The 16967-nt window shown below is 44.6% G+C and overlaps 1 protein-coding gene across 1 annotated transcript in view; it reads right to left on the reverse strand.

Moving 5' to 3' along the window:
- Positions 1-16967, reverse strand: part of ADCY5 (adenylate cyclase 5) — a 108712-nt gene that overhangs the window by 21011 nt on the left and 70734 nt on the right. Inside the window, exons 2-6 of the mRNA XM_075284715.1 lie at positions 16787-16936; positions 14274-14395; positions 3998-4109; positions 3499-3626; positions 2977-3135 (exon numbers count right to left, since the gene is read on the reverse strand). Of these exons, the coding sequence (XP_075140816.1) occupies positions 2977-3135; positions 3499-3626; positions 3998-4109; positions 14274-14395; positions 16787-16936 (671 nt within the window). The remainder of the gene's footprint in view (positions 1-2976; positions 3136-3498; positions 3627-3997; positions 4110-14273; positions 14396-16786; positions 16937-16967) is intronic.

Here is a 16967-nt window from a genome sequence, read left to right on the forward strand (position 1 = left end):
TGGGAGTGATACATTGTGTGTGATATAGAGATTAGATTGTCAGCTCCTGGGGTCAGGGATGATGGGAGTGATACATTGTGTGTGATATAGAGATTAGATTGTCAGCTCCTGGGGTAAGGGATGATGGGAGTGATACACTGTGTGTGATATAGAGATTAGATTGTCAGCTCCTGGGGTCAGGGATGATGGGGGTGATACATTGTGTGATATAGAGATTAGAGTGTCAGCTCCTGGGGTCAGGGATGATGGGGGTGATACATTGTGTGATATAGAGATTAGAGTGTCAGCTCCTGGGGTCAGGGATGATGGGAGTGATACATTGTGTGATATAGAGATTAGAGTGTCAGCTCCTGGGGTCAGGGATGATGGGAGTGATACATTGTGTGATATAGAGATTAGATTGTCAGCTCCTGGGGTCAGGGATGATGGGAGTGATACATTGTGTGTGATATAGAGATTAGAGTGTCAGCTCCTGGGGTCAGGGATGATGGGAGTGATACATTGTGTGATATAGAGATTAGATTGTCAGCTCCTGGGGTCAGGGATGATGGGAGTGATACATTGTGTGTGATATAGAGATTAGATTGTCAGCTCCTGGGGTCAGGGATGATGGGGGTGATACATTGTGTGATATAGAGATTAGATTGTCAGCTCCTGGGGTCAGGGATGATGGGGGTGATACATTGTGTGTGATATAGAGATTAGATTGTCAGCTCCTGGGGTCAGGGGGATACATTGTGTGTGATATAGAGATTAGAGTGTCAGCTCCTGGGGTCAGGGATGATGGGAGTGATACATTGTGTGATATAGAGATTAGATTGTCAGCTCCTGGGGTCAGGGATGATGGGAGTGATACATTGTGTGTGATATAGAGATTAGAGTGTCAGCTCCTGGGGTCAGGGATGATGGGGGTGATACATTGTGTGATATAGAGATTAGAGTGTCAGCTCCTGGGGTCAGGGATGATGGGGGTGATACATTGTGTGATATAGAGATTAGAGTGTCAGCTCCTGGGGTCAGGGATGATGGGAGTGATACATTGTGTGATATAGAGATTAGAGTGTCAGCTCCTGGGGTCAGGGATGATGGGAGTGATACATTGTGTGATATAGAGATTAGATTGTCAGCTCCTGGGGTCAGGGATGATGGGAGTGATACATTGTGTGTGATATAGAGATTAGAGTGTCAGCTCCTGGGGTCAGGGATGATGGGGGTGATACATTGTGTGATATAGAGATTAGAGTGTCAGCTCCTGGGGTCAGGGATGATGGGGGTGATACATTGTGTGATATAGAGATTAGAGTGTCAGCTCCTGGGGTCAGGGATGATGGGAGTGATACATTGTGTGATATAGAGATTAGAGTGTCAGCTCCTGGGGTCAGGGATGATGGGAGTGATACATTGTGTGATATAGAGATTAGATTGTCAGCTCCTGGGGTCAGGGATGATGGGAGTGATACATTGTGTGTGATATAGAGATTAGAGTGTCAGCTCCTGGGGTCAGGGATGATGGGAGTGATACATTGTGTGATATAGAGATTAGATTGTCAGCTCCTGGGGTCAGGGATGATGGGAGTGATACATTGTGTGTGATATAGAGATTAGAGTGTCAGCTCCTGGGGTCAGGGATGATGGGAGTGATACATTGTGTGATATAGAGATTAGATTGTCAGCTCCTGGGGTCAGGGATGATGGGAGTGATACATTGTGTGTGATATAGAGATTAGATTGTCAGCTCCTGGGGTCAGGGATGATGGGGGTGATACATTGTGTGATATAGAGATTAGATTGTCAGCTCCTGGGGTCAGGGATGATGGGGGTGATACATTGTGTGTGATATAGAGATTAGATTGTCAGCTCCTGGGGTCAGGGGGATACATTGTGTGTGATATAGAGATTAGAGTGTCAGCTCCTGGGGTCAGGGATGATGGGAGTGATACATTGTGTGATATAGAGATTAGATTGTCAGCTCCTGGGGTCAGGGATGATGGGAGTGATACATTGTGTGTGATATAGAGATTAGAGTGTCAGCTCCTGGGGTCAGGGATGATGGGAGTGATACATTGTGTGATATAGAGATTAGATTGTCAGCTCCTGGGGTCAGGGATGATGGGAGTGATACATTGTGTGTGATATAGAGATTAGATTGTCAGCTCCTGGGGTCAGGGATGATGGGAGTGATACATTGTGTGTGATATAGAGATTAGATTGTCAGCTCCTGGGGTCAGGGATGATGGGAGTGATACATTGTGTGTGATATAGAGATTAGATTGTCAGCTCCTGGGGTCAGGGATGATGGGTGTGATACATTGTGTGTGTGATATAGAGATTAGAGTGTCAGCTCCTGGGGTCAGGGATGATGGGAGTGATACATTGTGTGTGATATAGAGATTAGATTGTCAGCTCCTGGGGTCAGGGATGATGGGAGTGATACATTGTGTGTGATATAGAGATTAGATTGTCAGCTCCTGGGGTCAGGGATGATGGGAGTGATACATTGTGTGTGATATAGAGATTAGATTGTCAGCTCCCGGGGTCAGGGATGATGGGAGTGATACATGGTGTGTGATATACAGATTAGAGTGTCAGCTCCTGGGGTCAGGGATGATGGGAGTGATACATTGTGTGTGATATAGAGATTAGAGTGTCAGCTCCTGGGGTCAGGGATGATGGGAGTGATACATTGTGTGATATAGAGATTAGATTGTCAGCTCCTGGGGTCAGGGATGATGGCAGTGATACATTGTGTGATATAGAGATTAGATTGTCAGCTCCTGGGGTCAGGGATGATGGGAGTGATACATTGTGTGTGATATAGAGATTAGATTGTCAGCTCCTGGGGTCAGGGATGATGGGAGTGATACATTGTGTGTGATATAGAGATTAGATTGTCAGCTCCTGGGGTCAGGGATGATGGAAGTGATACACTGTATTGTATTTTTGGTCATTTTCACCTCCTCCATGCTCCTCACTTACCCGGCTTTGCCTCCCGCTTCCATGTGATTGGCGAGGGTGACATCATTGGACCAGACATCAAACTGCCACTTTCTCAGCCCCAGGACCCCGCAGTGTACACGTCCGCTGTGGATTCCTACTCGCATGTTCACATTAACACCGGTCACTTCTCTCACCAGCCTGCAGGGGGAGACATAACACATAAGGCAGTTATAAGGGGAGCTCAGCAGGTTCTCGCTCACGTTGCACAATCTTTCCTTTACTGGTGCACCTGGCAGCCATATTCTGTGCTCACTACACAGCCAGGCACAAGGAGCGTGTACATATATCCTATATACAGACAGAGCAGAGCTGGCCGTCACTGGGCACATATCACCCAGTCCTAGCTAAATCTAGAATAATCTTTGTATCATGAAAGGCTTTCAGATTCACTGACAGCAAGCAGAGGAAAGAACCATAAAGTCTACAGGACGCGGCGTTATACAAGGATTACTCTTCATGTGCTCAGGACTGCTCCAGTGTTTGCAGGGGCCATGCACTTACGAGATCGCCTCGATCATATCCAGACCCATCTCCACGCAGCAGTGGGCGTGGTCAGCGCGAGCCTCCGGGAGCCCCGACACACAGTAATAGCAGTCACCCAGGATCTTGATCCGCAGACAGTGGTTTTCCTACAAAAGGAAGCGAAACCATCAACCCCATAAGAAGATAATGATGATACATAACAATCACTATTTGGTTTCCTTAAAGGGGAACTCCACCCAGGACTGACACTGCGACCTGTCACTGCACTGATGATGTCACTGCACTGATGATGTCACTGCACTGATGATGTCACTGTACTGATGATGTCACTGCACTGATGATGTCACTGCACTGATGATGTCACTGCACTGATGATGTCACTGTCACTCTGCAGCAGTTATAGGGGGGCTCTGACTACAAATGTCTGGCATATCCATAAGTGCAGGAGCCGTCCCATCAGTTCTGGCGAGTTTCCTTTTACAGGGTCACTTATTACAATCTTTTCTCCTGTACTTACGGCCGCAAGTTTGTCAAATCGGGCAAATAATTCATTCAGCGTCATGACCAGTTCCTGCGCAGTGCACTGGGAGGCGAGACTGGTGAACCCCTCAATATCCGCAAACAGAATGCTGGGGAGAGAGAAACGTATCAGCAATGTAACCGAACCGGCGAGACCCCCAAAAGTGACCAATCCCATCCCACAATATAGAAGAATTATATCATGTACAGTATATACTGGGCAGTAAATGGTAGCGTTCTAGATGTATAGATGCAGTGTCACAGTGTGCTGGTATCTATAGGGGCCGTGCTATGGCATTATGGGATCTTTTGTATATAGGAGTAACATTACTTCATGTTGTATATAGTGTTAGTGTCACGGCATGTTCTTGTATATAGGAGTCAGTATTATGGTATATGTTTGTATATAGGGGTCTGTATTATGGTATATGTTTGTATATAGGAGTCAGTATTATGGTATATGTTTGTATATAGGAGTCAGTATTATGGTATATGTTTGTATATAGGAGTCAGTATTATGGTATATGTTTGTATACAGGAGTAATATTACTTTATGTTGTATATAGTATTAGTGTCACGGCATGTTCTTGTATATAGGAGTCTGTATTATGGTATATGTTTGTATACAGGAGTATTACATTATATTGTGCTATTTCACATTCTTATACATAGGGGGCAGTGTTGGGTCACAGACACTTGATTGTTGTATGTGACATCTTATTGAGCAGGAGCTAGAAATGTTTTGTCACTTTGCGACATCAGTGTTTTCTTTGTTGCCCTTGTCATAGTGAATCTACCATCATCATCATCATCATCATCATCATCGCCAGGCTTACTGGGGTGTCAGCGTCCGAGCAGTCAGCAGAATAACCAAGATGGAGTTTTGCTCCGGGGGGGGGGGGGGGTCCAGGACCACAGTTAGAGCTTGTATAACCAATGGGACGTAATACAAGGTCTGACCCCGGAGCCACAGACAAGGCGCAGATCCTGAGGATAGTCCCAGGTCATCCTATTAATTACAATGAGACGTGTATTATGGGGTATGAGCAGACGGAACCCCAAGAAGAAAGCGCAACGTACACAGCAGGTAATACGCAGAGCGGTCACATGACCGGCGCCAGGATCAGCGGAGTCGCCATCTCTGCCTTTCCTGTGGAATATCCGACTGATAGAGTTGCGTGTAAAAGTCATCCAGCGCATCTCCATGGAAACTGAAAGCAACGAGGCGTCGTTCTCATAAATCTTCACATGACAAGCGCCGTCAGCTCAGGATTAGCGCAGCCGCCATGTTCTTCAGATGTAACATTTTAATAGAAACCTTTCTGACAATTCCACGTGGACGATGAGAACTGGGAAATTAGCGGAAAATTTCTGATAACAAGGTCGTTCTCATTGTGCAGTTCAATAATAGGAGAAGCAGCGGCGCGGCGCCCGGCGTGACGCTTGTCCTATCAGCTGTAATAATAGTCAATCTGCTGGGACCAGAATCCTGCCGGAGGGTTAAAGGGGCCGCGCAAAATAAACTCATCTCTGTCTCAACTTTCTGAAAGTCTGAACTCACCCTAGTGGTTAGATACAACGTATCAGCGACCATCTCTTCTGTCCTGATAGTTTGTTACAATGTATCAGCGACCATCTCTTCTGTCCTGATAGTTTGTTACAATGTATCAGCGACCATCTCTTCTGTCCTGATAGTTTGCTACAATGTATCAGCGACCATCTCTTCTGTCCTGATAGTTTGCTACAATGTATCAGCGACCATCTCTTCTGTCCTGATAGTTTGTTACAATGTATCAGCGACCATCTCTTCTGTCCTGATAGTTTGTTACAATGTATCAGCGACCATCTCTTCTGTCCTGATAGTTTGTTACAATGTATCAGCGACCATCTCTTCTGACCTGATAGTTTGCTACAATGTATCAGTGACCATCTCTTCTGTCCTGATAGTTTGCTACAATGTATCAGCGACCATCTCTTCTGTCCTGATAGTTTGCTACAATGTATCAGCGACCATCTCTTCTGTCCTGATAGTTTCCTACAATGTATCAGTGACCATCTCTTCTGTCCTGATAGTTTGCTACAATGTATCAGCGACCATCTCTTCTGTTCTGATACTTTGCTACAATGTATCAGTGACCATCTCTTCTGTCCTGATACTTTGCTACAATGTATCAGCGACCATCTCTTCTGTCCTGATAGTTTGTTACAATGTATCAGCGACCATCTCTTCTGTCCTGATAGTTTGCTACAATGTATCAGCGACCATCTCTTCTGTTCTGATACTTTGCTACAATGTATCAGTGACCATCTCTTCTGTCCTGATAGTTTGTTACAATGTATCAGCGACCATCTCTTCTGTCCTGATAGTTTGCTACAATGTATCAGCGACCATCTCTTCTGTTCTGATACTTTGCTACAATGTATCAGCGACCATCTCTTCTGTTCTGATACTTTGCTACAATGTATCAGCGACCATCTCTTCTGTTCTGATACTTTGCTACAATGTATCAGCGACCATCTCTTCTGTCCTGATAGTTTGTTACAATGTATCAGCGACCATCTCTTCTGTCCTGATAGTTTGCTACAATGTATCAGCGACCATCTCTTCTGTTCTGATACTTTGCTACAATGTATCAGCGACCATCTCTTCTGTCCTGATAGTTTGCTACAATGTATCAGCGACCATCTCTTCTGTCCTGATAGTTTCCTACAATGTATCAGTGACCATCTCTTCTGTCCTGATAGTTTGCTACAATGTATCAGCGACCATCTCTTCTGTTCTGATACTTTGCTACAATGTATCAGTGACCATCTCTTCTGTCCTGATACTTTGCTACAATGTATCAGCGACCATCTCTTCTGTCCTGATAGTTTGTTACAATGTATCAGCGACCATCTCTTCTGTCCTGATAGTTTGCTACAATGTATCAGCGACCATCTCTTCTGTCCTGATACTTTGCTACAATGTATCAGCGACCATCTCTTCTGTCCTGATAGTTTGTTACAATGTATCAGCGACCATCTCTTCTGTCCTGATAGTTTGTTACAATGTATCAGCGACCATCTCTTCTGTCCTGATAGTTTGCTACAATGTATCAGCGACCATCTCTTCTGTCCTGATACTTTGCTACAATGTATCAGCGACCATCTCTTCTGTCCTGATACTTTGCTACAATGTATCAGCGACCATCTCTTCTGTCCTGATAGTTTGTTACAATGTATCAGCGACCATCTCTTCTGTCCTGATAGTTTGTTACAATGTATCAGCGACCATCTCTTCTGTCCTGATAGTTTGTTACAATGTATCAGCGACCATCTCTTCTGTCCTGATAGTTTGTTACAATGTATCAGCGACCATCTCTTCTGTCCTGATAGTTTCCTACAATGTATCAGCGACCATCTCTTCTGACCTGATAGTTTGTTACAATGTATCAGTGACCATCTCTTCTGACCTGATAGTTTCCTACAATGTATCAGCGACCATCTCTTCTGACCTGATAGTTTGCTACAATGTATCAGCGACCATCTCTTCTGACCTGATAGTTTGCTACAATGTATCAGCGACCATCTCTTCTGACCTGATAGTTTCCTACAATGTATCAGCGACCATCTCTTCTGTCCTGATACTTTGCTACAATGTATCAGCGACCATCTCTTCTGTCCTGATACTTTGCTACAATGTATCAGCGACCATCTCTTCTGACCTGATAGTTTGCTACAATGTATCAGCGACCATCTCTTCTGACCTGATAGTTTCCTACAATGTATCAGCGACCATATCTTCTGTCCTTATAGTTTGCTACAATGTATCAGCGACCATCTCTTCTGTCCTGATAGTTTGCTACAATGTATCAGCGACCATCTCTTCTGACCTGATAGTTTGTTACAATGTATCAGTGACCATCTCTTCTGACCTGATAGTTTGCTACAATGTATCAGCGACCATCTCTTCTGTCCTGATACTTTGCTACAATGTATCAGCGACCATCTCTTCTGTCCTGATACTTTGCTACAATGTATCAGCGACCATCTCTTCTGACCTGATAGTTTGTTACAATGTATCAGCGACCATCTCTTCTGTCCTGATAGTTTGCTACAATGTATCAGCAACCATCTCTTCTGTCCTGATAGTTTGCTACAATGTATCAGCGACCATCTCTTCTGTCCTGATACTTTGCTACAATGTATCAGCGACCATCTCTTCTGTTCTGATAGTTTGTTACAATGTATCAGCGACCATCTCTTCTGTCCTGATACTTTGCTACAATGTATCAGCGACCATCTCTTCTGTCCTGATACTTTGCTACAATGTATCAGCGACCATCTCTTCTGTCCTGATAGTTTGTTACAATGTATCAGCGACCATCTCTTCTGTCCTGATAGTTTGCTACAATGTATCAGCGACTATCTCTTCTGTCCTGATAGTTTGCTACAATGTATCAGCGACCATCTCTTCTGTCCTGATAGTTTGCTACAATGTATCAGCGACCATCTCTTCTGTCCTGATAGTTTCCTACAATGTATCAGCGACCATCTCTTCTGTTCTGATAGTTTGCTACAATGTATCAACGACCATCTCTTCTGTCCTTATAGTTTGTTACAATGTATCAGCGACCATCTCTTCTGTCCTGATAGTTTGCTACAATGTATCAGCGACCATCTCTTCTGTCCTGATACTTTGCTACAATGTATCAGCAACTATCTCTTCTGTCCTGATACTTTGCTACAATGTATCAGCGACCATCTCTTCTGTCCTGATAGTTTGTTACAATGTATCAGCGACCATCTCTTCTGTCCTGATAGTTTGCTACAATGTATCAGCGACCATCTCTTCTGACCTGATAGTTTGTTACAATGTATCAGTGACCATCTCTTCTGACCTGATAGTTTCCTACAATGTATCAGCGACCATCTCTTCTGTCCTGATACTTTGCTACAATGTATCAGCGACCATCTCTTCTGACCTGATAGTTTGTTACAATGTATCAGCGACCATCTCTTCTGTCCTGATAGTTTGCTACAATGTATCAGCGACCATCTCTTCTGTCCTGATAGTTTGTTACAATGTATCAGCGACCATCTCTTCTGTCCTGATAGTTTGCTACAATGTATCAGCGACCATCTCTTCTGACCTGATAGTTTGTTACAATGTATCAGTGACCATCTCTTCTGACCTGATAGTTTCCTACAATGTATCAGCGACCATCTCTTCTGTCCTGATACTTTGCTACAATGTATCAGCGACCATCTCTTCTGACCTGATAGTTTGTTACAATGTATCAGCGACCATCTCTTCTGTCCTGATAGTTTGCTACAATGTATCAGCGACCATCTCTTCTGTCCTGATAGTTTGCTACAATGTATCAGCGACCATCTCTTCTGTCCTGATAGTTTGCTACAATGTATCAGCGACCATCTCTTCTGTTCTGATAGTTTGTTACAATGTATCAGCGACCATCTCTTCTGTCCTGATACTTTGCTACAATGTATCAGCGACCATCTCTTCTGTTCTGATAGTTTGTTACAATGTATCAGCGACCATCTCCTCTGTCCTGATAGTTTGCTACAATGTATCAGCGACCATCTCTTCTGTTCTGATAGTTCGTTACAATGTATCAGCGACCATCTCTTCTGTCCTGATACTTTGCTACAATGTATCAGCGACCATCTCTTCTGTTCTGATAGTTTGTTACAATGTATCAGCGACCATCTCCTCTGTCCTGATAGTTTGCTACAATGTATCAGCGACCATCTCTTCTGACCTGATAGTTTGCTACAATGTATCAGCGACCATCTCTTCTGTCCTGATAGTTTGATACAATGTATCAGCGACCATCTCTTCTGTCCTGATACTTTGCTACAATGTATCAGTGACCATCTCTTCTGTTCTGATACTTTGCTACAATGTATCAGTGACCATCTCTTCTGTTCTGATACTTTGCTACAATGTATCAGCGACCATCTCTTCTGTCCTGATAGTTTGCTACAATGTATCAGCGACCATCTTTTCTGTTCTGATAGTTTGCTACAATGTATCAGCGACCATCTCTTCTGTCCTGATAGTTTGCTACAATGTATCAGCGACCATCTCTTCTGTCCTGATAGTTTGTTACAATGTATCAGTGACCATCTCTTCTGTCCTTATAGTTTGCTACAATGTATCAGTGACCATCTCTTCTGTTCTGATAGTTTGTTACAATGTATCAGCGACCATCTCTTCTGTCCTGATACTTTGCTACAATGTATCAGCGACCATCTCTTCTGTCCTTATAGTTTGCTACAATGTATCAGCGACCATCTCTTCTGTCCTTATAGTTTGCTACAATGTATCAGCGACCATCTCTTCTGTCCTGATAGTTTGCTACAATGTATCAGTGACCATCTCTTCTGTCCTGATAGTTTGCTACAATGTATCAGCGACCATCTCTTCTGTCCTGATAGTTTGCTACAATGTATCAGCGACCATCTCTTCTGTCCTGATAATTTGCTACAATGTATCAGCGAACATCTCTTCTATCCTGATAGTTTTCTACAATGTATCAGCGACTATATCTTCTGTCCTGATAGTTTGCTACAATGTATCAGCGACCATCTCTTCTGTCCTGATACTTTGCTACAATGTATCAGCGACCATCTCTTCTGTCCTGATACTTTGCTACAATGTATCAGTGACCATCTCTTCTGTCCTGATACTTTGCTACAATGTATCAGCGACCATCTCTTCTGTCCTGATAGTTTGCTACAATGTATCAGTGACCATCTCTTCTGTCCTGATAGTTTGCTACAATGTATCAGCGACCATCTCTTCTGTCCTGATAGTTTGCTACAATGTATCAGCGACCATATCTTCTGTCCTTATAGTTTGCTACAATGTATCAGCGACCATCTCTTCTGTCCTGATAGTTTGTTACAATGTATCAGCGACCATCTCTTCTGACCTGATAGTTTCCTACAATGTATCAGCGACCATCTCTTCTGTCCTGATAGTTTGCTACAATGTATCAGCGACCATCTCTTCTGTCCTGATACTTTGCTACAATGTATCAGCGACTATCTCTTCTGTCCTGATACTTTGCTACAATGTATCAGCGACCATCTCTTCTGTCCTGATAGTTTGCTACAATGTATCAGCGACCATCTCTTCTGTCCTGATAGTTTGTTACAATGTATCAGCGACCATCTCTTTTGTCCTGATACTTTGCTATAATGTATCAGCGACCATCTCTTCTGTCCTGATACTTTGCTACAATGTATCAGCGACTATCTCTTCTGTCCTGATACTTTGCTACAATGTATCAGGGACCAGCTCTTCCGTCCTGATAGTTTGCTACAATGTATCAGTGACCATCTCTTCTGACCTGATAGTTTGCTACAATGTATCAGCGACCATCTCTTCTGTCCTTATAGTTTGTTACAATGTATCAGCGACCATCTATTCCGTCCTGATAGTTTGCTACAATGTATCAGCGACCATCTATTCCGTCCTGATAGTTTGCTACAATGTATCAGAGCTCACAATTCAGGCTGTTTATCTCACAGAGGATTATTGACACTGAATACAAAGGTGACAAACCATCAGCTGTGAGAGGTTTTACATCAGGAGGGGATTTTAATCTCTGCAGGTAAGAAATTATTGGCCCCAGTCACTAGGGGTGAACCTATCCTCCCTGATGCCAGAGGTGTCCCCGAGAGGCGGGCCTGGAAAGGAACAGGCATGGGGGAGTAAAGCATTGGTCTAACACACCCCAGTAGTTATTTGAGGTGACAGCCCCAGGTTGCCCCATAGCAGATGTATCACTGCCAGTCACTTACAGCAAGCAGAGGAACTGAAGAAGCTGAGCATTAAATAAAAAAGTCTATTGGAGATCTCTCCTGCACTGAGAGTTTGCTACAATGTATCAGTGCAGAGTAAATGCTATAATCTCAGTACATAAACTATAGTAACAAACCCTCATCTGCGAGGAAATGTAACAAATGTGACTCCACTGACTGACAGCAAATAATCATCTAGAGAATAAGGAGCAGACATGGCAATCCATGACGTACCATCAGAGTAGTGAATGCAGCTTTGGATGTGAGTGGAGTATAAGACAGTCAGTGATCTGAGATCATTCAGTGATGGATTTATAACTAGATCTTTACTTGATTGATATTTGGTTTCTTTCCTGACATGTTCATTATAATCTGGAGCTCGGTGTCCCGGCTGGTGAGCGGGGAGCTCAGCTGTGGCGATGGGATACACATGTGGAGATGATGCTTCTGCGCAGGAAGGGCTGGGGTTTGGCCAGAAGCGTCAGGAAGCTCAAACTGAATAGACCGGGAGAAGTCCCAGAGAATGTTACGCTCTGCTGTGCTAGTACAATGAGCAGTGCTGGAAGTGTAAAAATACCGGAGGCCTGGACAGCGAGGGATATTTATAGAGAAGTGGAGGGGAAGCCGCAATAGTAGGGGACAAAAGAGCAGCCAAGGGGTCACCACCTGATCCCACAACACCAACTAAGTAACCTAGAAATCCCAACAAGATCAGCGATCAATATCCGGCCAGGCACAGAAAGTGTTAATTGTAGGCATGCTCCCCTAAGTGTCACAGGGTCATATATGTAACGTGTTGTGGGGGTCATCCTATAACATCATTGTCAGTGGTAATTTGGATTCCCGGAAGAATTTCTCATTAAAGTCACAGATTCTACAGAAACATCTCAGGCAGGAGGTAACGTCACCGTCCCGGGAGATGGAAGAAACTACTGAGACAAGGAAAGGGGCCGCTAAGAATATCTGCTTATGATACAAGAGTAGAATGTACCGTCATATACTGCTTATACTACACGACTGATCCGGACACTGCGCTCACACCGGCGTTCAGGCTTCCCTTCTCAGAGTCTGCTTGGGGAACGTTAGAATGGAAACCGAATCCAAAGCAGTTACCCGCAGAAACTCGCCGGATGTTTCTCACCGCATTTTGGCATCCCTGTGTCATGAGGTCTCCCTGGGTCCAAAAATGTCCAATCTACAAATCTCTAAAAATATTTTTATGGTGAACACTGTAGCGGGGGGAAAAAATCTAAATTGAAATAAAAAGTGATCAAATGCGTGACTGTCATTCATAGGTGAAGACCTATCCCGGAAATAAGCCCCAGAGAAAAAAAATAACATAAGAAAACTGTGTAGTGGACGACATTGACATCCTTGGCTTTGAGACGGCGCCCCCTTTAGTCTGCGCTGGTGACTCTCGCACGCTCTGTGTATCAGGGACTTGGCAGCAGGTTTCTCATCTGTCTGGAGATTTATCGTGTCCGTATTTGTGTTCTGGGAATCCTTATTATTTACAGTGAATATACGAGGCGCTCACTCCGGAGACGGATGCGGCACTTGCTGAGTCTGTTGTATATAGGTAGGACAGTCACCTGGCGGCACGCTCTGTGCTGTGTTCACACCAGGGATTAGCAAAGCTTGCAGTTTCTATAAGATAGGTGAAGCAAAGACTTCTATCTGTACTGCCACATAGACCACGTAATGTATATAGACTGCATACTGCTTGAAGCCATGGCGGCCATGTGTCTGGCCAAGGTGTAGTGACTGGACCTGTGCTCCATCAGTATCATTACCCTCCATGTCCTGCAGCACCAGATCAGTACTCCCCAGTATAACCCTCATTACCCCTCAGACCCCCCCTCCCCCCGGCACCCCATCAGTACCCCCCAGTATAACCCTCATTACCCCCCAGCACCCCATCAGTACTCCCCAGTATAACCCTCATTACCCCTCAGACCCCATCAGTACTCCCCAGTATAACCCTCATTACCCCTCAGACCCCATCAGTACTCCCCAGTATAACCCTCATTACCCCTCAGACCCCCCCTCCCCCCGGCACCCCATCAGTACTCCCCAGTATAACCCTCATTACCCCTCAGACCCCCCCTCCCCCCGGCACCCCATCAGTACTCCCCAGTATAACCCTCATTACCCCTCAGACCCCCCCTCCCCCCGGCACCCCATCAGTACTCCCCAGTATAACCCTCATTACCCCTCAGACCCCCCCTCCCCACGGCACCCCATCAGTACTCCCCAGTATAACCCTCATTACCCCTCAGACCCCCCCTCCCCCCGGCACCCCATCAGTACTCCCCAGTATAACCCTCATTACCCCTCAGACCCCCCCTCCCCCCGGCACCCCATCAGTACCCCCCAGTATAACCCTCATTACCCCCCAGCACCCCATCAGTACACCTTAGAGCGACCACTTCTTGACCTCACTACACCCCTCGCTGTCCTACCTCACATTGTCGTGCTTCTGTATATAGATTTTATGAAACATCATATCTTCCTGCTTGGCGTTGATATCGGCCTTCATCTCCATAGCGACATGGCGCGGCAGGACAGATAACAGGAGCCGTTCCTGGAGTAAAGCAAATGGATAATCAATGGGAATCACCAGATCCAATCCTCGTCACATTGCCTGAAAATAACAATCAGTGGGGGCAGCAATAAAAGGAAAGGAGCAAATCACAGAAGTAAGAAAATAACAAAGAGAAACAGCAATGAGCCTGAGTGCAAGAAGCCACTAAAGTGCAGGACGCCCCGAGCGGCATAAAGTAGTCACCGAACCAAAATACTGATAGTGTCAGCCCAGAAACCTCCAACACATCAGAGGAGAATCCACCAGGAAAGTCTGCAGCCATTCTCACAGATTCTGCATGAATAAGGCAAAAATCAATTTTCTCAATGAAATGCTGTGGCCCTGAGATCACCGTATAACGCGGAGACTGACGCCCAACATGTGACTGGAACATTAAACCGCTATATCTAGAAATAACCTCCATAACACACAGACACTGTATATATACATTACTTATCCTGTATTATACTCCAGAGCTGCGCTCACTATTCTGCTGGTACAGTCACTGTGTACATACATTACATTACTTATTCTGTATTATACCCCAGAGCTGCGCTCACTATTCCGCTGGTACAGTCACTGTGTACATACATTACATTACTTATCCTGTATTATACCCCAGAACTGCGCTCACTATTCCGCTGGTACAGTCACTGTGTACATACATTACATTACTTATCCTGTATTATACTCCAGAGCTGCGCTCACTATTCTTCTGGTGCAGTCACTGTGTACATACATTACATTACTTATACTGTATTATACCCCAGAGCTGCGCTCACTATTCTGCTGGTACAGTCACTGTGTACATTACATTACATTACTTATCCTGTATTATCCCCCAGAGCTGCGCTCACTATTCCGCTGGTACAGTCACTGTGTACATACATTACATTACTTATCCTGTATTATACTCCAGAGCTGCGCTCACTATTCTTCTGGTGCAGTCACTGTGTACATACATTACATTACTTATCCTGTATTATACTCCAGAGCTGCGCTCACTATTCTGCTGGTGCAGTCACTGTGTACATACATTACATTACTTATCCTGTATTATACTCCAGAGCTGCGCTCACTATTCTGCTGGTACAGTCACTGTGTACATACATTACATTACTTATCCTGTATTATACTCCAGAGCTGCGCTCACTATTCTGCTGGTACAGTCACTGTGTACATACATTACATTACTTATCCTGTATTATACTCCAGAGCTGCGCTCACTATTCTGCTGGTACAGTCACTGTGTACATACATTACATTACTTATCCTGTATTATACTCCAGAGCTGCGCTCACTATTCTGCTGGTGCAGTGACTGTGTACATACATTACATTACTTATCCTGTATTGTACTCCAGAGCTGCGCTCCCTATTCTGCCGGTACAGTCACTGTGTACATACATTACATTACTTATCCTGTATTATACTCCAGAGCTGCGCTCACTATTCTGCCGGTACAGTCACTGTGTACATACATTACATTACTTATCCTGTATTATACCCCAGAGCTGCGCTCACTATTCTGCTGGTACAGTCACTGTGTACATACATTACATTACTTATCCTGTATTATACTCCAGAGCTGCGCTCACTATTCTGCTGGTACAGACACTGTGTACATACATTACATTACTTATCCTGTATTATACTCCAGAGCTGCGCTCACTATTCTGCTGGTACAGTCACTGTGTACATACATTACATTACTTATCCTGTATTATACTCCAGAGCTGCGCTCACTATTCTGCTGGTACAGTCACTGTGTACATACATTACATTACTTATCCTGTATTATACTCCAGAGCTGCGCTCACTATTCTGCTGGTACAGTCACTGTGTACATACATTACATTACTTATCCTGTATTATACTCCAGAGCTGCGCTTACTATTCTGCTGGTGCAGTCACTGTGTACATACATTACATTACTTATCCTGTATTATACTCCAGAGCTGCGCTCACTATTCTGCTGGTACAGTCACTGTGTACATACATTACATTACTTATCCTGTATTATACTCCAGAGCTGCGCTCACTATTCTGCTGGTACAGTCACTGTGTACATACATTACATTACTTATCCTGTATTATACTCCAGAGCTGCGCTCACTATTCTGCTGGTACAGTCACTGTGTACATACATTACATTACTTATCCTGTATTATACTCCAGAGCTGCGCTCACTATTCTGCTGGTGCAGTCACTGTGTACATACATTACATTACTTATCCTGTATTATACTCCAGAGCTGTGCTCACTATTCTGCTGGTACAGTCACTGTGTACATACATTACATTACTTATCCTGTATTATACTCCAGAGCTGCGCTCACTATTCTGCTGGTGCTGTGAGTAGTCGGGCACAGTGTTGGCGCTCGGGGTCTCACCTGCTGCTGGTTCTCTCTCTGGGAGTGCAGACGAGCCTGGATACATTCCCGGGTCTCCTGGAACGCTTGCCTCTGTGACACCTCCGCTGGATAGTGAGTGCAAACACCAACAATATTTGTGCACAAGAAGATAAGGATGTTGGACACGACCTGAAAGCAGAAGAGCATGGAGGGTGAGGCA

The sequence above is a fragment of the Leptodactylus fuscus genome, chromosome 8, assembly GCF_031893055.1.
Source record: "Leptodactylus fuscus isolate aLepFus1 chromosome 8, aLepFus1.hap2, whole genome shotgun sequence".
In the NCBI taxonomy this organism is placed as follows: Eukaryota; Metazoa; Chordata; class Amphibia; order Anura; family Leptodactylidae; genus Leptodactylus; species Leptodactylus fuscus.